The sequence below is a fragment of the Schizophyllum commune genome, assembly GCF_000143185.2.
Source record: "Schizophyllum commune H4-8 unplaced genomic scaffold SCHCOscaffold_14, whole genome shotgun sequence".
NCBI lineage: Eukaryota > Fungi > Basidiomycota > Agaricomycetes > Agaricales > Schizophyllaceae > Schizophyllum > Schizophyllum commune.
This window is the reverse complement of record NW_026089551.1, coordinates 850,704-870,784: the sequence shown is the minus strand read 5'-3', so window position 1 is coordinate 870,784 and position 20,081 is coordinate 850,704. Positions and strand designations below refer to the sequence as shown.

General features: G+C 58.6%; 8 protein-coding genes across 8 annotated transcripts; 4 read left to right on the top strand and 4 right to left on the bottom strand.

The window, feature by feature from the left end:
- Nucleotides 1-421: 421 nt before the first annotated feature.
- On the top strand, nt 422-3,849 carry SCHCODRAFT_02706498 (uncharacterized protein; the record flags this gene model as incomplete). Its single annotated transcript, XM_050347015.1, has 9 exons — nt 422-703; nt 760-838; nt 890-1,096; nt 1,149-1,289; nt 1,341-1,415; nt 1,465-1,572; nt 1,622-1,753; nt 1,808-2,670; nt 2,719-3,849. 9 exons carry the CDS (start codon nt 422-424, stop codon nt 3,847-3,849), a joined length of 3,018 nt encoding a protein of 1,005 aa, XP_050197487.1.
- A 192-nt stretch (nt 3,850-4,041) lies between these two features.
- On the bottom strand, nt 4,042-5,265 carry SCHCODRAFT_01175908 (uncharacterized protein; the record flags this gene model as incomplete). Its single annotated transcript, XM_003027134.1, has 1 exon — nt 4,042-5,265. The coding sequence occupies one exon, from the start codon at nt 5,263-5,265 to the stop codon at nt 4,042-4,044; it is 1,224 nt and encodes a 407-aa protein (XP_003027180.1).
- A 130-nt stretch (nt 5,266-5,395) lies between these two features.
- On the bottom strand, nt 5,396-8,772 carry SCHCODRAFT_02643296 (uncharacterized protein). The gene is made up of 3 exons (XM_050346317.1): nt 8,198-8,772; nt 7,681-8,137; nt 5,396-7,632 (listed from the first exon to the last, which is right to left on the bottom strand). Exons 1-3 carry the CDS (start codon nt 8,312-8,314, stop codon nt 5,822-5,824), a joined length of 2,385 nt encoding a protein of 794 aa, XP_050197486.1. The 5' UTR covers nt 8,315-8,772; the 3' UTR covers nt 5,396-5,821.
- A 1,672-nt stretch (nt 8,773-10,444) lies between these two features.
- SCHCODRAFT_02519350 (uncharacterized protein) lies at nt 10,445-12,645 on the top strand (the record flags this gene model as incomplete). The annotated part of the gene is made up of 6 exons (XM_003027316.2): nt 10,445-10,481; nt 10,545-10,729; nt 10,847-11,029; nt 11,133-11,265; nt 11,534-11,769; nt 12,172-12,645. 6 exons carry the CDS (start codon nt 10,445-10,447, stop codon nt 12,643-12,645), a joined length of 1,248 nt encoding a protein of 415 aa, XP_003027362.1.
- Nucleotides 12,646-13,172: 527 nt separating this feature from the next.
- Nucleotides 13,173-13,619, top strand: SCHCODRAFT_02643285 (uncharacterized protein). Its single transcript, XM_050346316.1, has one exon. It carries the CDS (start codon nt 13,290-13,292, stop codon nt 13,545-13,547), a length of 258 nt encoding a protein of 85 aa, XP_050197485.1. The 5' UTR covers nt 13,173-13,289; the 3' UTR covers nt 13,548-13,619.
- A 93-nt stretch (nt 13,620-13,712) lies between these two features.
- SCHCODRAFT_02673160 (uncharacterized protein) lies at nt 13,713-14,515 on the bottom strand (the record flags this gene model as incomplete). The annotated part of the gene is made up of 4 exons (XM_050346667.1): nt 13,713-13,820; nt 14,076-14,183; nt 14,418-14,445; nt 14,499-14,515. 4 exons carry the CDS (start codon nt 14,513-14,515, stop codon nt 13,713-13,715), a joined length of 261 nt encoding a protein of 86 aa, XP_050197484.1.
- Nucleotides 14,516-15,673: 1,158 nt separating this feature from the next.
- Nucleotides 15,674-17,011, top strand: SCHCODRAFT_02643281 (uncharacterized protein). Its single transcript, XM_003027315.2, has 3 exons — nt 15,674-15,788; nt 15,835-16,251; nt 16,306-17,011. The coding sequence occupies exons 1-3, from the start codon at nt 15,756-15,758 to the stop codon at nt 16,729-16,731; spliced, it is 876 nt and encodes a 291-aa protein (XP_003027361.1). The 5' UTR covers nt 15,674-15,755; the 3' UTR covers nt 16,732-17,011.
- Nucleotides 17,012-17,114: 103 nt separating this feature from the next.
- On the bottom strand, nt 17,115-19,881 carry SCHCODRAFT_02643274 (acyl-CoA dehydrogenase NM domain-like protein). Its single transcript, XM_003027132.2, has 15 exons — nt 19,795-19,881; nt 19,722-19,742; nt 19,572-19,662; nt 19,246-19,514; nt 19,142-19,194; nt 18,934-19,091; nt 18,734-18,884; nt 18,497-18,683; nt 18,197-18,375; nt 17,953-18,091; nt 17,691-17,722; nt 17,555-17,621; nt 17,417-17,496; nt 17,352-17,365; nt 17,115-17,296 (listed from the first exon to the last, which is right to left on the bottom strand). Exons 1-15 carry the CDS (start codon nt 19,840-19,842, stop codon nt 17,226-17,228), a joined length of 1,560 nt encoding a protein of 519 aa, XP_003027178.1. The 5' UTR covers nt 19,843-19,881; the 3' UTR covers nt 17,115-17,225.
- Between the last annotated feature and the right edge of the window lie 200 nt (nt 19,882-20,081).

Below are 20,081 nucleotides of genomic sequence, written 5' to 3'. Positions count from 1 at the left end.
ACCGCTGGTCCTAACACGGGCTTCTCAGGTTTTCTCGCACGCTACACTTCTGTTCTTCCAGCTTTTCCGTCCTATTGACCAATAGTTTGACGAGACCTGACGACGATATCCACCCTTCACCGTCGGCCGCATGCTCTTCGCGGCACCGAGTATGCGGTACAACGGGATCACCCAGAAAGGAAACAATAAGGATGCCCCCGCTCATTTCATCATAACCCCTTCCGTATGATGTGTCCTTGTTCGCTAATTGTCTTCCGTCGTCACCTGCTGATGTGCGCACAGCTTCTGGCGGCAACAGCACGTGAGGAGGCCCATAAAAAGCGGGCGCCCTTGCACTCTTTCCTCCCCACCCCCGCTTGTATCCCGCTATCACATAGCGCGCAACGAGTGAGCACTCACACATACTCCTCTCACCTTCACCATGTCTGTTATGTGGGCGCGGCTCTCTGCGCTCGCATGCGCAACACGCCCGGACCTCCTCGACACGCTTGGTCGGCGCTTATTCGACATCGAGCCTTGTGCTCTGCCCATTGTCTCTCCCGAGGACGAGATCGTCACCGCAACCACCACAACCGTCGCGGCCTCCATCACAGCTGCATTGCCACTACCCCTTCCCGAACCATACTTCTTTGCCACTATCGATACCATGACCTCCTTCTTGTCGTGGCTGTCCCTCCTCACGCTTCTCTTCGGCTTTCTGCTCGTGCGTACTTGCTCAGTGTCCGAGTGAGTCTGTCGTTGCTGACGCAGTACCTATAGGCACTTGGCACGATCGGCTCCCGCGCTCAATTCTCAACTCCTCCACCCCCTCTGTCTCCTCAGCCGACCACCATCACCGGTACGCCGCGCCTACTCATCATTGCCACACGATTGATCAATCATTGTATAGCCGATTCCGAGCCCTCCAATGAGATCAAGTCTTTGCCACATAGCCCCCTCGTTGCCCACGCTCTCCTGAGGCTCGCTCTTGTGTCCCAAATGCACCCTATGGAACCAGTACCAGAGGCCGAATGGCGCCAAGTTCTCTCACACCCTGTCCTAGCCCCTCACACCGAACAACTTCTCCCTCCTGAATACCGGCGCGATGCAAATGGAGGTGCGTAAGGAGGAGCCCTTTGACCGCTCACTTGCTCATGCATTGCACTCAGAACGCATTTTCTTCGGCTGGATAGCTTTCGCTCCGCTTGTACCCGCATCGGCCCTCATGCCATCTGTCGCTCCAGACGCCAGCGCACCTGACGTCGATGAGGGAAAACTCTCCGAATTGCAGCCCGTCACCGACTCAGATGGTAAGCACCTCGTTCCCGTTCATAACGTTGACCTCATCAGTGTTGTCCCAGACGATGAAGGCAACTCCGACGAACACTCCTCGGAGCCCCAAGACGACATGGCGGCCTCCGAAGGCAGCGAAGAAGGTAAATTACCCTGCCAAATGTGCGCGACTCCCAGCTGAAGGCGATACAGAACCGTCTCCCGAGCCCCTCTGCTCTGATGCCGAGAGCGACGACGATGACGAAGAGTCCATCCCCGAACCCACCGATGACTTCTCTTACCTCGACGGGGAGGACGTTTGTGAGTCTGCCGTTCTTTCCCCAGAGTGTGCGATCCTAATAATTCTTAGCTGGCAACAACATGCCAACACTTGATGCTGATCAGTATACGCTCGATAAGTACCCGCCCGAGGGCAAGACGTATCTCTCAGCATGGAACCTCATCTCCAAGGACTCTGATGCCTCCGAGATGCACGCTTCCGGTACGCTCTCAGTTTCCACTTAGTGGGTGAACATGCCTCTGAAGTCCATCTCAGATGATAGCGAGACTGTGTATGACCCGGTTCCCCCTCCCAAGTCGGTTGACGAGGAAAGGAGTGGTGTGTACACGCCTGATGCGCGCATCGACCGTGTTATTGATGCTGTATCTGAAGACCAAGACCGCCTCGACCTCGATGCCGATGATTCTCACAAGCCCAGCGCGGACGTGCCGCCAGAGGTTCTGCCAACAGACCAGCTCGAGCCCTCAGATGCGCCTGAGACCCCGCCAGCTGTACAAAAGAGCGCCGAAGTCGCCATCAACCTACTCAAACCGCCCTCGCTCGCCAGCGAGGTGTACGCGTCCCTCACGCTTGCGAAGTCCCACACCAAGGGTCACCTACACCACGACGTCGCCGTCCTGACGCTCGCCTTCTGGATGGGCTTCGACCACGCAGATGAAACCGATTTCGTCCCACAGGCTGTTGTCGAACAATGCTCTTTCCTCGATACCTTCCCCGCGTTCATTCGTAAGCTATTCGCGAACCGCGTGGAGGAGGGAATGGACTTCGCGGCATGGGAAAACACGGGTGACCAGCAGTACATGTACAACTGGGGCGTGCAAACGGCGACGCAAGTCATTCTGGAGGGGGAATGCGAGCGCGTCGACGATATTCTCATGCCACGCGAGCGCAAGGAAGAAGCCTTTGCCTATATCGCCGGTTGGCGCGCCAGTATGCGTGAGCTTTGTGCGGCGGGTCCAAGGACACGCAAAGCCCTCGACATAGACTGCTTCGAATATGGCTTGAACGCACTTCGCGACGGCGAGGTCATTGCAAAGGATGTGCTCTGCTCCATGGACCAGACACAGCTTGAAGACTTCCTCACTGCGACGTCCCATGTCCTCCTGGATTCTGCAATGGTGAGTAAGAGTGTACCTGCTTCGGCTGCCCTGGCTTACACAACCCAGCGATCTATCGAGAAGGAGAAGTGGCTCGGGACGTGCCAGGCGCTGTATGGAGCCGACCGGCGCGAAGAACGTTGCCAAACCATCCAGAACTTCACCCTAGAGGAACTCGCCAAATTTCGCGGCGCCTATCTCGAGGCCATGCTTCTGCTCATCCGGCTCATGGGGGGTAGCGAGTACCTCGGTCCCTTCAACGCCGTCGTCCCCAAGCGCTTCACCGTCGCCGACTTTGCCAAGAACTACTTCGCGCATGCGGGCAGCGGGAAGTGCGACGCGGAGACCTGCGCCACGCGGTTCAAGCATATGACTTCGGAGGAGATGGCAGAGTTTTTGGAGGAGATATGGGACGAGATCGGGGATATTTGGGCTGTGACTTCCAACACGAAGGCGCCAAGCATCGCAGATTTTCACTCATCTACCTTGGAGGAGTACGAAGAGTCTTCTGCCGGGTCGCCGCAGAGCTCGCGTGCGTCCTCGCCTGCGCCTTCCGAAGATGAATCCGACATGTACGACGTCTGCCCTCTTTCTCCGCAACCTCCACTCCCGCTATCAGAGAACGCCTCTCGTGCCCCGTCGCCAGCTCCCACTCAAGCAGTGGTCGAGCGCGCCCCCACACCCACTTCCCCCCTCCCTCCTCCCTCGCCTTCCCCTCCGCCTCCACCACCTCCCCCACGCTCCGAAAAGTACCTCATGGGCCACGCCCACGCCGTCGAAGGCTTCGCGCACAACCCCCTCGGGCTCACCACCCGCTTCTTCGCCGCCCGCGACTGGGACGCGCCCACCTTCGACGACTACCGCCGCGGCTGGCTCGCCGGCATGCTCGAGCTCGTCGCGCGCACCGCAGGCGCGCCGCACGACGGACTCGGGGCCCCCAGGGCCTGGTGCTGCGGCATGGGCTTGCCAACGTGGGTGGATCAGGATCCCAAGACGCCAGACGAGCTGGTCGGGTTCATCAAGAAGATGACGCCAAGTGACATTGGGGCGTTCCTCCGGAAGGGATGGAAGAAGCTGGGGGAGAAGGGGAGGAAGAATGGGAGGTACGACTATGCGGGCCCGTGCGATATCGACGTGGTGCATTTAGGGGAGCCAAGTTTGAATGAGAAGATTGAGATGGCGCTGGCGTTTAGAGGGTGATAGAATGACTGACTGAATTCCTTGTTTTCTCTGTTTTCTCTAGGCTTTCGAGCATCGCTTTCGTTTCTACTGTACTGTTGCGCATAGCTACTAATGACCGCTCTCTTCTACTCATAGTTTTCCCGTTCCTGAATCATTACACTGTACTACCACCAATTTACCGCATCTGCAAAGGAAAATCTGGAGTGATTATCATTGAGTAGACTGCCACCGCCGTCTGCGAGCCTCCTCCTTCCAATCGCCATCGCCCGCCGGCTGCGGCGTCGACGACCCAGACGCAGGCGTAGACCCCAACCCTGCGCGCTTCCCCAGAACGACGGTCTGCAGTGGCTCCAGTAGCGCCATCCGCTCGCCGCCCTCGTCATCCGCGGACGAAGTGCCCAGCGCCGTCCCAGGTTCCCACCCCTGCTTCATCAGGAGCTTGTGCCCTATACTGCTCGCCGCTATGGGCACAGGAGGCGCCGAAGTAGGCGTACGCGGTCGCGGAGGCGGCTCCCAGGACGGCGCGGGGCGGGAGAGTGGTACCGGTTTCGGCGGTGCAGGGCTGTACACCCTGGGCGTCTGCACGCCTGGGCTCATCGTGTGTGGCGTAGGTTGGAGCGCCCGGCGGCGCGCTGAGCGGTCGGTGTACTCCTTCGTGGGTCCTGAAATGGCGGCGGATGCGGTGGTGCGAGAAAGCAATTCGCTCCGCAAGGAATGCAGAGCGCGCTTCGCGTTGACACGAGGTTGGGCGATAGGCGCTGCCTCGTCAATTTGGGCGTCCTCCCTCGTGCGCTTCACGCCGGCGGTCTTCGTCTTCGGGAAGAGGGGTATCTCCTGCGTAAGCGTGCCTATGGAGCACTCCTCGCATGCGAGACCGTCGCTGTGGATATGCACCGTGAAGACCGTACCGCCGATTGTGAGCGCGTCCGCATGCGAGAGACGTCGAGGTAGGCTAGCTACGCGTGGCTGCGACAAGCGAGCGTCCGAGCCCTGGGGGTCTGCCGCTGCTCGAACGAAAGTTCCATGTTTGGAGCCCATGTCTACGATATTCCACTCCTTTTGCGCGCCGTCCCAGTACGCCGTCGCGTGGATCTTGGAGACCTCGAGCTCCTTTAAGCGGACTCGCGGGGTCGTAGAGCCCTGTATCTGAGCATCTCTGCCAATTTCGACGGACGAATATCCGTCTATGACGGCGATGCGATGTTTGGGGGGTAAGATGGATGAGCTGTCAACCACCAAGCGAAATATCGGGTGGAGCTTAGACTTCGACGGGTAGTCGACTTCGTCCTGTATTTCTCCCTCCTCCTGGTGTTCTGCGAGGGGATGGTTTGACGTAGTGCCGTCTGGGACCCCGTACGCAGCATATGAGGCTGTTGACGAGTCGCCAGGAAATTCCAACTCTGGACCATAAACATCACCCTTTACGGTGCTCATCGTCTGAGTGGCGTCTTTGCAAGAGCCCTAGCGCGTACCCTGTCTCTTGTGGAACAGACAACTGTTTTGGTCAGTCGGGGCTTGTGGGCGTCCGCTTGTTGTGATGGAATGGGACAAGGGACGATGCCTCATCAAATCTCTCCTTCAGTAACTTAGTGCACGTGCTATTGTCCCGTAAGTTCGAATCTTCGTCACAGCCAGTGAGATTGCCTATCGACTACTGAGTGACTGCTACTCTGGACGGCTGACGTCTACTCTGCACGCATCAGAACAGAAAATATATCAAGCAAGCCATTCCATTCACAAATGCTACAAATGTATGAATAAGTACGCTGCAGAAACCGGTCACATCTAGGCATCACCCAGGCATAGATAGCAAGCTACGGGACGGAGACAGAGAGAGAGAAATGTATGTAGAACGTATGTGTACAGAGGATTACGCATGAGGGGTGGACAGTATACACATAAACGCGCGCAGTCCAGTCGGGTCCGGTCGTGAATCCATAAGAAAAGATGCTTCGCCTCCTCCTCACGAACCTTGTAGTGCTTCCCACCTTCAGCGCGGCGGCCGTGCGCCCCCACGGCGGAAGCCCAGCTGCCCGGGACTCGCACCACCCTCGCCTTGTCCCTCGAGCTCGAGGCGGCCGATGACTTCCTCCGAGCCTTGGCTCCCCGTCCCGCCTTCCTCAGCGAGCCTGCTCGCCGCGCTGCTGCCAGGTCCGCTCCCACCAGCGCTGTTCCCCCCACTCCCAGCAGGTACGGCGCGCCGGCGGCTGCCTAGCCCGCGTAGGCTCTCTGCAAACTGATCGCTCATCGCACGGAGGCGAGCGTCGACTTCGTCTTCTGTTGCGAGCACGCGACCGGGTGGGGAACGCGCCATCTCAGGCCCTTCTTCAGGCGCTGGCGGGCGAGGTGCTTGTGCGGTGAGGGACCGCCGATGTGAAGGAGGCGGGCGAGCATCCGACGTGCTCGGTGATGAGCGGCGTATGTCTTCAGGTGTAATCGTTCGCTCCTCGCGCAGTGGGTTTCGCTTTGGCGGCGAGCGCTTGTCCCGCTCCTCCTCCCCTCCCCTCGCAGGCGGAGGCCTTGCTTGCAATGGCTTCCTCCTGTCGATATCCTGCACAAACGCCGAGATCTCGTCGTCGTCCGTCGTCGTGCTGAGGAACGACGAGCCCGGCGGCGGCAGCTGAGCCGGCGGGACCTGCGCTGCGCTCCCCACGCTCCCTGGGCGACTGGGTCCCGGACCACTACCGTAGCTCCCCGGCTTCCCAGGCCCGCTCCCCGTACTTCCCGCCCGCCCCAGTCCGCTTCCTGCGCTGCCTGGCTGCCCGCTGCCGATGCTTCCTGGCCTTGCACTCCCAAAGCTGCTGGGCACACCCACGCCGCGGCCACTGCCGACGCTTCCCGCGGCTTCGTACCGGTGGCCGAACGAGCTTGAATAGCGCTTGCGGGTCGCCACGGGCCTGGGCTCGGGCGCACCGAGCTCTGAGATGCGACGTTCCCGCTCAAGGGGGGATGCCGGGCGGCTCCCCGGCGGACTTGGCGCGGGCCGGAGAGAAGGGCTCGGGAAGGGACTCGACGTTCCGCGCAGCGAAGGACTCGGCGGCCCGCGCGTCGATGCGCTGGGCGAAGGCGGGAATTGCGCTGGAGGGAAGGGCTTGGAGGACATAGGAGCCTGCCGGCGCGATGCGAGACCTGGCGAGTTGCCGAGGCTGCCTGCGACGCCGCCCAGACTGCCAGTGCCGCCCCCGAGGCTCTCGCTGACGGTGCCCGACTTGAAGGGATTGATGCTCGGCCGCGTCGGCGCTGTGCCGATGGGCAGGGGCGAGGTGTTGAGGTCGGGTGCAGGTGCGGTGGCTGCGCGTGAGGTGTAGGGCGCGTCAGGGCTTGCGCGCCCGGTGGCGCTCTCGCGGCGGAGGCGCGCTGCGAGGGATGGCGGGTCCGCCGCATGCGAACGCACGGACGCCGACGCGGATGCGAGCGAGCTCGTGCGTGAGCGCGGGAGTGACACCGGCTGTCGCGGTGGCGATCTTGCAAGCGGACTGCTCGTATGTGGCGGCGAGCGCCCCGAGAGTGGAATGTCGCGCGGTGGTGATCGCGTGGGTGGCGCGCGGGTGGAACCGAGGCCGAGCGAGCCAGAGGAGCCGACGACGCTGTCGCGCTGCTGGTTCTTGCGCAGCGTGGGCACAAAGTCGGGGCCCTCGGACAGGAAGCGCGACGAGAGCAAGCTCTCGAGCGACTCGAGCGAGAATTCGGGGGTGGTGAGGTAGGTGGCTGATAGGGAGAAGAGGCCGGCGGCGTGGGGAATGGGCGCGAACGTGTGCGTGGAGGTGGGCAGGGGCGCGGACGAGGGCGCGGGGGGCATATCTGGGGGGATGTGAGTGCTTATCACGACATGTTGAGCAGAGAACGCACGCATGCCCATGATACCATCCCACGCGCCGCTGGCGCTCATGCCGGGCGCCTCGGGACCAGGGGGCTTGACGCGCAGCTGGACGGCGAGGCCGTTGCCCCTCCTGCGCAGCTTCTTGCAGAGGCGCCATGCGGGAAGGAGGCGCAGCAGCGTGAAGACGCTGCGGAAGAGCGAGATGCCGTGCTTGTACGTCGTCGCGGCGGGCAGATCGGGGTCGAGCTCGCCGCGGGGGACGAAGGTGAGCGTCCAGGACTCGAGGACGACCGCGCGCGGGGCGGGCTCGACGCGGACGCGCGGTGCATCTTGCGGGGCGTAGACAAGCGCCTGGTTAGGCGCCGGCGGGACGGTGAGCAGGACCTGGAGCTCGAGTGGCGGGGGGTGCGGGGGAATAGATACGGCCTTGTAGCGCTCGCGGTCTTCGCGCGTGAGGACCTCAGAGTCGGGGAGGTCGAGATTGAACTGAACAAGAGACAAGCTGGTGAGCGGGCGTTGTAGCACATGCAACTGCGGGGCACTCACCCATTTGTCTGTCTTTCCGGGGCGGGCGTCTGTCGCGCGTCCGTGGTTGACGACGTGGGCGAGCTTCGTGTAAAGGCGCGCTGCTATTTGGTCCGTCTTCTGCTGCTCATTGGACATCGCCCTCGCGCATCGACAGCGCTTACTGGCCTGCTGCTAAGTAGCTGTTCGCGACAGCAGCCATGCGGTCAAAGCGCGACCGCCACATGCCCCCAGGTGACGCACTGGGCGACTCCCACGCCTCCGTCTGAGTCACCACTCATTCATGGTGAGTCGACGGTGAGTGGGCGCACCCATCGATAAGAGGGCCGCTGGGATGGGACACAGCAGAAGGAGGGTCGACAGAGAAACATGAATGGACGGCGCTTACCTGCAGCACCGCCAATCGGCACGTCGGCGTCAGGTCGGTACCGCCCGTCCCAGGACCGACAGAAGAGGCCCCTGTTGACTAGGAGTCCAGTCCTTCACTGACTAGAGGGTGGAAGAGTCTAGTGAACGTCGCGTAAAATTGATTCCGGTGGCACCCCTATACATGGCCCCGATGCATATATTGTTGACGATGTTGCCCAGTGCCGTGGCCGTATGCGCAACAAAAGCATGGCCCGGCGAAGAGAACTTGAATGGAAATATAAGGGAATATCAAGCCTGAAGAAGGGGAGGTGGCTGATATGAAGGGAGATCCAAAAATGCTGCTCGCCGAAGTAACAAGGTCCCCGGGACTTGTGTAACAATGAATAGTACTAATAAGGGCTTGACGAGGGGTCAAATTCCTACAAGAGGGCTACAATCACGAGCAAACGATGGAAAATTGGGGGGATTGCATCCGGGAAGCAGTAGGTTTGAAGAACAGCGAAGAGAGAAGACAACGAGGGTAGAAGCGGGAGGAAGAAGGACGCGGACGAATATCGCAGCGGCGTCAGAGCCAAATTGAAGCTGGAGGGGGTTCGCCGAGTGTACGAAGTGAGAAAGTTGCCAGAGTAACCCAGAGGTGAAAGCCAATGCACCGCGAGTGTGCGAGAGAGATCGAAGAAGCAAGGCTTCGGGCGAAACAAAGCGAAGGATCCGTATAATTCGCCAGCAGGTTCAGAGTTGTCGTCAGTTTGAGTAAAGGTACGAGCGAGCCAGCGTAGGGGCCAGAAGGATGAGTTGCCCTGATGTATAGCGAGGCACCCGCGAAGTAAGCACGGTCAGTACAATATGCCGCATTCAGCATGCGCCTTCAAGTCATCGTCAGAAAGCTCCACAAGGTAGGTGGATTTCTGGTCGTTCGCGGGCGGGGACGCAGAGATAGGACTTGAAGGCGACGATGGCGACAAAACGATGGCGACGTGCCGAAGTACTGAGGCCGGTCAAGTAAGGACAGACAGAGCGTAGCTTTGTAATTGACGACCACTTCAGTCCCGCCAGGATTAGTTGCCGTAGTAAGAACAAACGCATATATGCGGTCGAAAGGAAACTAGTCGGCAAAGCCAGCAGATCGGGCGGCCTTTCGTCGGTCAAATGGCCTGACAGGGTCTGTCCCTACATTATGAGAACAGACAGAGGGATGCAGAGCTTCGACTTGAGTATCTTGAGAACGCTCGCGCTGTGAACATGACCGGGAGAGACAAGAAGAAGAAAATGCGCCTGACAGGGAATTTCGGGCCGAAATCAACGGATGCACGTGATTCCGGCGCTCGCCGAAAATGCACGTGCGTGATTTTGACATACGGAACCACGTGCGGGGCCTTTCAACTTGAACCACCACCCAGCTACCGCCGCTGCTCAACTTACGCCGTCAGAATTGGTCCATAAACTAAGGCTGTATCGAATTCCTCCATATATCTTGTCTGACCTGCGACTTTGCGGGCTTCCCCCGCTCAGAGCGATCGATTGGTAGCGTCCTACTAACTAGTAGCGCCGGCATACGTTGGCCTTTTCAAAAGTGATGGATACCTTAACAGAGGTCAGCAACGGAATTTACTTCTATCAAAGAGTGATCCAAACTTACTGCGTAATACTGGCCCAAAGGAACATGCCAAGCGCTTGATTGGTCAAGAATGGCTCGCGAAGACAGATGCATCGACGTCCAAACCATATTTACTTGTAAGTGAAATGGTTCTCTCAAAACCTCCCCCCTTCGTCTTTAACTCTCCTTTCTCTCTGTGTCACTGGCTTTCTATCTTCGAAGTCTTATCATAAATTGTCCATCGCTGACTGTCAATTGAACCCCAGAAATTCGCCACAAACCCAGCGAATCTATCCTGCGTAATGATGATCACCGACACTCGCAAAGTATGGGCAGAAGGTGTGTATGATGTATCTGCTTGGAAGTTTATCAAGTCAAGCGACTCATTTGCATCGCATGTAGCGATGACCAGTGCACAATTTGCAAGGCGATGGCGCACAACGAACCCAAAGGCGCAGTCGTATGCGCTTCTTGACGAGCAAGAAGAAGACAAATGGCGAGAAGCACGACTAGATCTCCTCGGAAAGGCGCACTCTGTTGGCGCCTTCGCCGACTTGGCTTTTGAAGTAGTGTCGACACGATATTCGGTGCGTAGCATTATCCTTCTCCTCCATCTGGTAATCATCACGCGCTACCTGCGTCATTGGATGATAAAATATACTTCTGTCGATGCTCGCGAGACTCATATTGATTTACAACTTCAGGACTTCGCTGTGCGCATCGAGGCCGAGTCCTTCACCTGGGTTTGGGAGACGACCTTCGTTGGATATCGGCTCTCTGCAGAATTGCTTTCCCAGCAGCTCATCATGCCGATGATCAGTCTCTCTCACTTTGCGCTTGGAAGTCAGGAAGTCATCGCAGAAATGACGGACGATGACCTACAGAAGGTAGGTGTTGAGGAGTTTCACAACACCATCTATGCCGCTAGCTGCTTTATCCCTCTTGTCATATTATTTGAAATGCCCGCTCGGTACTGACACAGTACCTCAGGCAGTCGACAAGGTCGGGCGCACGGCACGTCGAACGCCAGACACTCATGTCCGAAATGCAATCGCCAAACCTCGCGCCGCCACATGTCTTCGCCGGATGAGCGCCATACTCAATTTCCTACCAGAACCTCTACGTGAGTCCCCTTATCCTCACAAGCAACCGCCTACCTCGGTCCTGCACCTGAACTCCTTCGTAAATTTCCCTTTTCGTTCGAATCCTTCAGATCTTGTCCCCTCCTAATCCCTTATGGTCGCGTCTTATCTACCCTTCCTTCCACATCCATGCTTCCTGTCCTGCTTCTATCCTCTCGATCCAGAGTCTTTCATCGCCACTAACGCCTCTGCTATCTCTCCTCTACCGACAAATTGCCCCGAAAACAGCGCGCATTGTATCGACCGCAGAAAAGCCGGACCTCAGCGCGCCGGAAGAGCTACCGCAAGACATCCGACGTGAGGTCCCTTCGCGTCGTGCGCCACCGTCGTCAGCGAAGAAATCGTCGCGCCCGCCGTCAGTGCGTTCGCCTACACCTCAGGCCCAGTCGCCTCCACCGCCCTCCAGGGGGTCGCCAATAGAGGTCGACAGCGACTCGCCCGCTCCCGCACCTCGTCGAACGTCGACTCCACCGCCGGCGGCGAAGGTGCGTATTTATTTGACTGAATCCCACATCTCGCTCAATGTCCGCAATGCCTTCCTGATCGCCCCCTTGCGTACGCCCATGCCTTCAAACTCCGCGAATTTGGCTTCTTGGGAACCTCCTTCCTCTTTCTACCCCTCTTCTGGTCCTCATGCTGCTCGGTCGGGGCTACGTGCTATATGCTAATTTGCTTCCTCTCCTACTTTGCTGGCCTCGTATTGCGGTTCCAACCATCCATGCTGTCATTGTTCTGCGTCTTTCTACCTCATTCCCCAAAACCGGAAAACCTGCCTCGACTTTACTTTGCCTGCGGCGCCCGACCCATACGCCATCACCTTCTCTCGACGTCGCCCGCATGCTACTCCTCCCTATCGCGCCTACCGCTCGTCGAATTGCCTACCGCAGACATCGGACGCGCCAGCAGACGAATCCGTGACCGAGTCCTCGACTGACGACGAAGATGCGCCACCTCCGAAAAAGGTCGTGGCCCCAAGCAACAAGGGCAAAGCCGCGGCTTCCAAGCCCGCGTCGCGCCGCATCTCCCCGCTGCTGTCTTCATCTCCCTCGCCGCCGCCGTCCATGAAGGCGAAGCTGGGTGCAGAGGGCTCGCTGAAGCCTACGAGTAGCGCCAAACCTTCCAGTAGCGTCAATGCCTCGACTACGTCCAGGCCTGCCAGTAGTGCCGCGAGGGCAGGAAGCTCGAAGCCTCAGGCTCAGGGAAGCATGCCGGCTCCGAAGGCGCGGGTGGTGGACTCCTCGGACTCGGATAGCCCTGCGCCTCCACCGAAGCGTACGCGGACGGAATCGTCGAGCGACGATGATCAGCCAACGAGACGAGGGACGCGACAGCCGCTCAGACGTGGCAGGAAGCGTTTCTGATGGAAGACAAGTTTTGTGAGCCCATTGGAGGTTTGGAAATTGGGGCGTAAGTACATGAACTGCATGGGAAACTCGGGAAGGTGCTTTGTGCGGTCAAGGGGATGACGACTCGTGAGTTGGGTGCGTAATGCTTCAACCTATTATGCTACAGTTGGTCATTCTTTCTTACCATTCCCAGTTTAGGTAGATTGCACTTGTACTTCGAGGCCCATGCCTTTCGGTACTGCCTACGCGCCGAACAAATTACCTCCCTGATGATTCCCGCTACGCAATACTCGGGATCGTCCGACTGATACAGCGCGTATGGTAGGACATTGAGAGGCCAACTAAGGCCGCGGCCGCTTGACGTGCCCCTCGCTACTCGTGCTGAAAAACCGATGTGGCCAACCTACAGATCCCGACAATCATCCTCGCTTACCCACCTGACCACCCGACGCCCTCGCGTGCCTGGGCGCGTCTATCGGCTGTGGCGGGGCTCAGCGCACTCAGTCGCGGTAGCTGTCGACGTCGCGAAGTGGCCTATGCTTGTATGGTGAGCGAGGTCGCGTGCGCGATTCTGCCTCTATGAGCGAACGCCCTCGCGTCATGTCTGTCGACCAAGCGTGCTTCTCACCTCCCTTTCTCCTCAGATCCGTGCGAGGCGTATGCCTGGAGCGACGCCTGGCGCGTGGAGGTGGAGAGCCTCTACGGTACCCCTGGCCCTCGCCCTTCCCCAATTCCCCCTCACCCGCATGCTCATGCGCAGAACCCAAGCGCCAGCCGGTATGATCTCTCCTTGCTTTGGTCGGCGCTCGCCAATCGCTTTCGTCCGCCAACTCGGCCAGAAGTGGCTCGTTCCGCCTACTAGGATGATACTAGGCGAAAGAGGCCAAACGACGTCACAGATCCAAGCAATACAATAGAATACAGCATGCTGTTGTTACACAATGGGTAAGAAGGAAACCTGTACAGGGACGTGTGGGTCACGCGAGGCCTTGACGCAAGACCTTCGCGCTGGCTATCTCTCGCAAGGCAACGTCTCCAGGGATGTGGACGCTAGCAGTCCCACCTCCCTCCAGACGTAGTCGTTATCTCCCGCGTACGGGCTCGCGCGCCCGCCGGTCGAATTCGCGGCGGCGACAATCATCGCAGGCGAAATGAAAGCGGTTGCGCGCCTTGCGAATTTCGATGATTTGCTGAGGGAGGTGGTCAGCGTGTGAGGAAAAATAAAGCAACGGTGACATTCGAAGGGGAATGTGAGACAGGCTTGGTGGGATGAACGCGGCTGGGACAAAGAATATAGGGACAAGTCCCGTATTTGAGAAGAAACATGGTGGGTAGTCGTCGACGGGAATGAGGGCAACCATGGAATGGGGGGTGATAAGCAAAAACAAGGAAAATGTAGTCTTGAATGGGAGGGCAGACTGAGAAACAGAGTCATGCTCACGTACATCACGACAGCCGCAGTTGGGATGCGTATGCCTATGCAACGTGCTGTGTATGCAGAGCGGGTCCTCGCAGTCAATCGTGCCGGGAATATTGTAGAGCATGTAGAAGCACTGAGGCAGGGTCAGCGAGGGTCAGGAGAGGTGCAGAAGGTGATGAGGAGAGCGGGAGAGGTTTGGGTCAAGTGTACGAGAAAAATTCCGAAGCAAAGCTAGATGATTTCGTGGAGGAAGGAGAGGACTAGACAAACGGACAAGAAACGAGGCCATATCGGAGGCGCATGGAGATGGGGAAGTAGCGTGAAAGCGTAAGACCGCAAAGGAATGAAGACAATAAGCGGTACGTACATTGCATGCCTCGTAGATATCCCCCACGCTACGGCAGGTTAGTGAGAGAGTATCGTACGTGAGGTCGGAAGCACGACGTACGTTTGGCGGTAGCACATCTCGCGTAACGAGTCCGAGGTGGTCGCAAGAATAATTCCAGGGCAGGGCTAAGGTGACGAGAAAGCAGGTCGGAGGTTTGAGAGTCTTAAGTCGGGCCTAGCGGAACGTTGAGGTGTGCCGTTAGGCAGTGAGGTCGAGTAGGGAGGAAGCGTGGACCGTGAACAAGACAAAGCCTTAAGGGTGGGATATAAAGCCAAGAATTAGAGGCGTATGGGGTAGGACCTCCGGCCCTGTACCGGGGCCGTTTATATGCGCGGGGCGTGAGAGGCTGCTATCGATGCGCCACGGCGTCATTCGCATTCGAACCCGCGCGGACCCAAAGCCGTGCCACCTCCGGCTGGCTCAAACCTCACTGAGTTGTTCCCTGCCCAAAGTCCCTCGCCCGCCCGCGCACTGTCACACCTCGAGCAAGGGTCAAAGCTGCCTTTGGGACCAGATCCGCGCGCGCCATCGACACGAGAGGCAGGTGCGCCCCAGGGTCGTGCGGGCCGGCGCGAGGCTGCCCATCGATGGTTTCGTCATCAAAAGCCGGCCGCGCAGACCCAGCCTCCCGAGAGCGCGTGTCCCCTCGGAGGTTATGAAGGCAACTGACCCGGCAGCGGGGCGAGCCGCCGGCAGCTGGGCGTCCTTCGTGTAATTTGTACGTATTAGCGGTGGGCAGAAGGAGGAGGGTATTCTGGGAGAACCTGGGGTATCATCATCTGGCCTGGAGAGGAGGTCTAGCTCACTCATTGACTGGTTCAGGCATATAGATCTGGAGGAGAATGGGGGACCCCTCACGACATAGACGGGCATCTAGCACGCTGGTAACGGTCTTTATGAACAGCGCAATGACTCACATTGTTCAGCATACGTACAGCGCAGATCAGGCCTATAATTCTCATAAGGACCTCGAGAAGCAAGTCAGATGAGGGTGGAATAGCAGCAATGACCTTGCCAGAGACTTCCTCTAGCTTGATGGTCGTCTCTTCGCCGAGAACCAGGTGATCACAAGCCATTATCACCAAGTGCAAGTGGGCCGTTCGCGTGTTGGAAATGCTGATAAGCACTGCTGAGCAACAGCCCATGAGCCCTGGTTGCCAGCAGCAGTGAAGACTTGAAGAACATGGAAGACATCGTCAAGTTCGACTTTCGGATTTTGTAACCTTTGTGGCGGTCACACGTGCCGCACGTGGACTGCAGGCTCTCGCCGCCGCGACGCCGAATCTCGTCGCAATATCCTTGACGGGCACCGTGATCATGGCTGCAGAGCGCGTCGAGTCCGTTCTCGAGGTGTGTTATACTCTACGGAACAGGGGGATTACTGAACATAGACCAGGAATCGCTCACCGGCGCATTCGACCTTCCCCCAACGCAGCCGCCAGCTCCTGAGCCGCAAGCTGCAGCGCCCGAGGAGCCCCCAGCCTCTCAAGATGCACCCCCACCGCAGCCCGACCTCACACATCCCCCTGCGGACATGACGGAGGAGGAGTGGAAAGCGCAGTACGACGCGTACGTCGCGTCCTGGAAGGCGCAGTCCGCCGAAGCGCGCGAGAAGGCCGAGAAGGAGCGCCAGAAGTGGGAGGAGATCCGAGCCGCGGAGCGCGCAGCGGGAGGCAGCCAGGCGGAGTCCCTCGCTGCGTCCTCGGCTTGGGAGCAGGTGTCGAATGCGCAGGCTACGCCAGCGCAGCCGACAGCCGCGTCACCGAGCCCCGCGGATGTGCGCGACCTGGTGGCGGGCGAGTTCCAGAAGCAGGTGCGTGTGCTGTCATACTGGGAAGTATGCGTAGATACTCACATACTGCTATAGTGGCACGCAACCTCACAAGAGGCCGGCCGCCCCGAAGGCACGTCGCACACTGCACAGCACACCGAGGACGACAACTCGCAAAAATGGGAGAACGTCCCCTCCGACCTCACCTCGTCCTACCCCTCCATGACTTTCCCCGAGCTGCACACCGACGCGTCCTCCCCCGCGCACAGGGAACGCGAGGTGCAGGTTCGCTCGGTCTCGTTGGACGTATTCGATGCGTCCCTCCCGCCCCGGTCACGCGCTGTCGCATTGGCTTCCGCGCTCGCGATCAACCTCTTCCTGCCCTTCGTCAACGGCGTCATGCTCGGCTTTGGCGAAATCTTTGCCAAGAACGTCGTCTTCAAGTGGTTCGGGTGGTCAGCACCGGGCTCTACCGCTGCAAACGCGGGTCTCAGGACGCAGAACTCGCCCTTCCGCCGGTAGGGAGGATTTCAGGCTCAACGGGACATTGCCGCTACATGTAGACGACTACTCACTTCTTGAATGAATGACCGCGCTTATGAGGGCCTGAATGACTTCTGCCTCCCTGGAAACGACTTCACGCGAGCTTGCTCATATGGCTCGACCTACGTGAAGACAGTTTCTTCAGGTGCGACCCGGGCCTGGGCCGCCTACCCATCAATACCTAACAAGTACTTCTGCATCGCCCCCTAAGGACTGCTTTTTCCTTCTCTCCAGACAGTGACTACCGGCCTAGGGAGTAGCCTCACCAGCTGCAGGCCGCATAACGCCGCATACAGCCATGACAATATGGGCCGTACAAAAACCTGATTTGTGCTCAATGACTCGCGCCATGAAGTTTCTTCCCCCAGTAAGATATGAAGAAAATAAGGATACGTTCCGTATAGATGCAAGAGTAGTGGTACAAAGTGTACTGAAGACTGAAGTACAAGTTCGTGGGTATACAGCCACCGACCCTAAAGCCGGGCGTCCTTCGGCATTTGCCGAATTGCCTGCCGCACGCCCAAGTCGCCCAACACGTCCTCCGCTGTGAGTGAAGGGATCAGTGTCAAGTACGGCAGCCCCGCAAAAAAGCATCGTACCTCCGCCGAGGATGCTGGAACCGAGCGTTAGCAAGAGAATATCCGAGGGAAGCAATTGCACTCACGAGTCGAAGGGCACCGTGCGGTGGTAGTGCTCGATCGCAGAGCCCATACCAGATTGCGTGACACCGCGGCCACCAAAGATCTACAGGGTAAAGCGTGGTCAGCATCTGTACGTCGAGCGCCATGGATCGCCAACCAACCTGCACCGCATCCGTTGCCGTCAGCTGCGCCGTCCGCGTCGCGTACATCTTCAGCAAGCCTATTTGCCTGTAACCCCACGTGTGTCAGTGTGAGGTCCTTCTGTTGTGGAAGTGGATACAGAGGAGCAGTACTCACCCCGCGAGCTTCGACGCCTGCTGCTTGTAGGACTGCAAAGAGACATCGATCAGCCACGTCGCCCATACAAAGACCGAGCGCGCAACGAAAGCCTCCGCGGTCTGAGCGATTTTCGCTCCGGCGTGCGTCTCTATCGCCACCTTCACCGTCTTCTCCTGCCTCCTTCTCCTCCCCCCTTCGCCCATCGCCTTCTCTCGCCCAATTTTCGCCGCCACGTCACCCATAACACCCCCATTTCACTAATCAGATACCAGCGACGCACCATGTTGTTCATCTGGTAGGTGATATTCTCCAGCCAGTTCTGCACGCTCTCCGCGCGCGCGATCATGGACGCAAGCTTCGCGCGAATGACCGCCTGCGAGTGCAGGGGCTTGCCAAAAGCTTTGCGCTGGTTGGTCCATCTAGAAAGTACTCATCAGCGCCTATTCAGTTCACAGAAACCAACGAAGATGCGCCCGAGCCCCCGCAGCAAAAACAACAAGCGGCACAATGAGAACCCCACTCACTTCAAACACTCCTCCACCACCAACCGATGCGAGCGCGCCGACGAGCAGATCATCACCCAGCGCTCGTGATTGAAGTTGCTCAGCATTACGAACACGCCGCCGCCCTCGGGCCCGAGCGTGTTCTCCACGGGGACCTTCACGTTCTCGAAGGTGATGTACGCGGTGCCGGCGGTGGGGGACTAGAGGGTGAGTGGTCAGTGAAAGTAGTTCACAAGTAAGTAATGAGAAGCGTTCTGAGTCGACGGCATTTTGAGTCGAGGACATGCTGAGGTGACGACAGATCATCAAATCCGAACGCACATAACTAGTCTTGATCGACTTCGTCTCCACGCCCTCGCCGCGCTCGACGAGGATGACCGTGAAGCCGTCCTCGGTCTTGCACCCGACGGTGAAGTAGTGCGAGAAGGTGCCGTTCGTGATCCACTTCTTCGTGCCGTTGATGACCCAGTGCTTGCCGTCCTCGGTCTTCGTCGCCGTGGTGCGCAAGCTACGCGTGGTTGAGAGGGCGCACGTTGGATGCCACAAGAGAACGCCTACCCTTGTACATCCGATCCCGCGAACGCCTCGGAGATTGCGAGACATATTGGCTTCTTCCCCGACAAGACCTCAGGAACAACCTTCGCCTGCAGCTCCGGGGACCCGAAGTTCAACACTGGCGGGAGGCCGATGACGGTTCCGGCAAGGAGACCTACGAGGATCAACAACCACGCCCAAGATGTACTAGAGATCTGGCTCACCATCGCCATATCCACGCTGCCCAACGCGCGCAAACTCTTGTGTGATGATAAGCTCGTGGAAGTAGTCGAATTCCTCCGGCTTCACGATGCCACCCATGAGGGTCTGACCCTTCAGATGCTTGCCGGGACCCATGCGCATGTGTATCAAGCCGAGCTTGCTGTGCGATTCGTGAGCATAGGGAGTAGAGATACGGTCGGTTCACCGTACGCCATCTCGTCGATCACACTCTGGCTCGGGCGCTTGCCATCCGCTTCTCTTGCCTGTGTGGAAGTCAGTTCACCCATTAACCTCTTGATTGGTAGTTCACGCACATTCGCATCCGGCTGCACGACCTCGTCGAAGAACTTGCGGACCGCCTTCTGGAACTTCCGGTGGTTCTCGCTGTAGTACGGGCTATGATACCCCGCCGACAACCACGTCGGCTCCGCATATGGGACCTTGCTCAGCTCGCCCGGCACACGACTAGTGATCACGCTCCGCTCGCCCTCGATCACGCCGATCTGCAGGCGCTGGTACTGGGGGCGGAGGAGCACTTCGTGTCGGTGGAGGGAGTAGAAAGCTTCCGTCGCGTCTTGCCCGGCTGGATGGGGGAGGGGGTGTCAGCCCCGTGGGGTAGGGTGCGGGGGAGGACACGCACCGACTTCCGGGTCGAGGAGGACGGAGGCGCCACCGGGGTGCATGCCCATGAATCTGCTGACATCGTAGACCTTGCCGTCGATGGCTAGCCACTATAAGAGGGTGAGATGTCAAGCTTGACGCTCTTGTAAGCGATATGATCTCTACTGACGAGATCTCCCTCCTTATTGTGCTTCGGCGGCTGTCAGCCTGTCTGTCCGTCCCCTGAGCCCAAGAAAGCGCACCTTCGCGACCTCCTCGCGCGTCAGAGTCTTAAGCTCCTTGGTAGCCATGGCAAGTAGATGAGGTTCAGGAGCAAGGGGGAACAGTACTGCATGACTGTCGCAGCCGGCGCTAAATGAGAGTAAGAGGCTCGCATGTGATTGTCTGACAATGCGGGGGAGGGGATTGGCTGGCGAGACTGCACGTGAAATTGCCGCGGTCCCAAACGGCTGTTGGGCACAGTGTACCTAGGGCTTAGAAGATCTGGATCTGAACTGAAGTCTCATGAAACGATGGTGACTTGGAAGTA

Excerpts from the sequence above, each read along its gene's own strand:
- SCHCODRAFT_02643296 (XM_050346317.1), bottom strand. The coding sequence starts at position 8,314 with ATGTCCAATGAGCAGCAGAAGACGGACCAAATAGCAGCGCGCCTTTAC. Across the intron at positions 8,138-8,197 it reads CCGGAAAGACAGACAAATGG|TTCAATCTCGACCTCCCCGA; the intron begins GTGAGTGCCCCG and ends TCTCTTGTTCAG. Across the intron at positions 7,633-7,680 it reads GGATGGTATCATGGGCATGC|ATATGCCCCCCGCGCCCTCG; the intron begins GTGCGTTCTCTG and ends ACATCCCCCCAG.
- SCHCODRAFT_02643281 (XM_003027315.2), top strand. The coding sequence starts at position 15,756 with ATGGCTGCAGAGCGCGTCGAGTCCGTTCTCGAG. Across the intron at positions 15,789-15,834 it reads GCGTCGAGTCCGTTCTCGAG|GAATCGCTCACCGGCGCATT; the intron begins GTGTGTTATACT and ends AACATAGACCAG. Across the intron at positions 16,252-16,305 it reads CGGGCGAGTTCCAGAAGCAG|TGGCACGCAACCTCACAAGA; the intron begins GTGCGTGTGCTG and ends ATACTGCTATAG.
- SCHCODRAFT_02643285 (XM_050346316.1), top strand. The coding sequence starts at position 13,290 with ATGCCTGGAGCGACGCCTGGCGCGTGGAGGTGGAGAGCCTCTACGGTA.
- SCHCODRAFT_02643274 (XM_003027132.2), bottom strand. The coding sequence starts at position 19,842 with ATGGCTACCAAGGAGCTTAAGACTCTGACGCGCGAGGAGGTCGCGAAG. Across the intron at positions 18,684-18,733 it reads GCGGGATCGGATGTACAAGG|CTTGCGCACCACGGCGACGA; the intron begins GTAGGCGTTCTC and ends AACCACGCGTAG. Across the intron at positions 17,497-17,554 it reads CGGCAACGGATGCGGTGCAG|ATCTTTGGTGGCCGCGGTGT; the intron begins GTTGGTTGGCGA and ends TTTACCCTGTAG.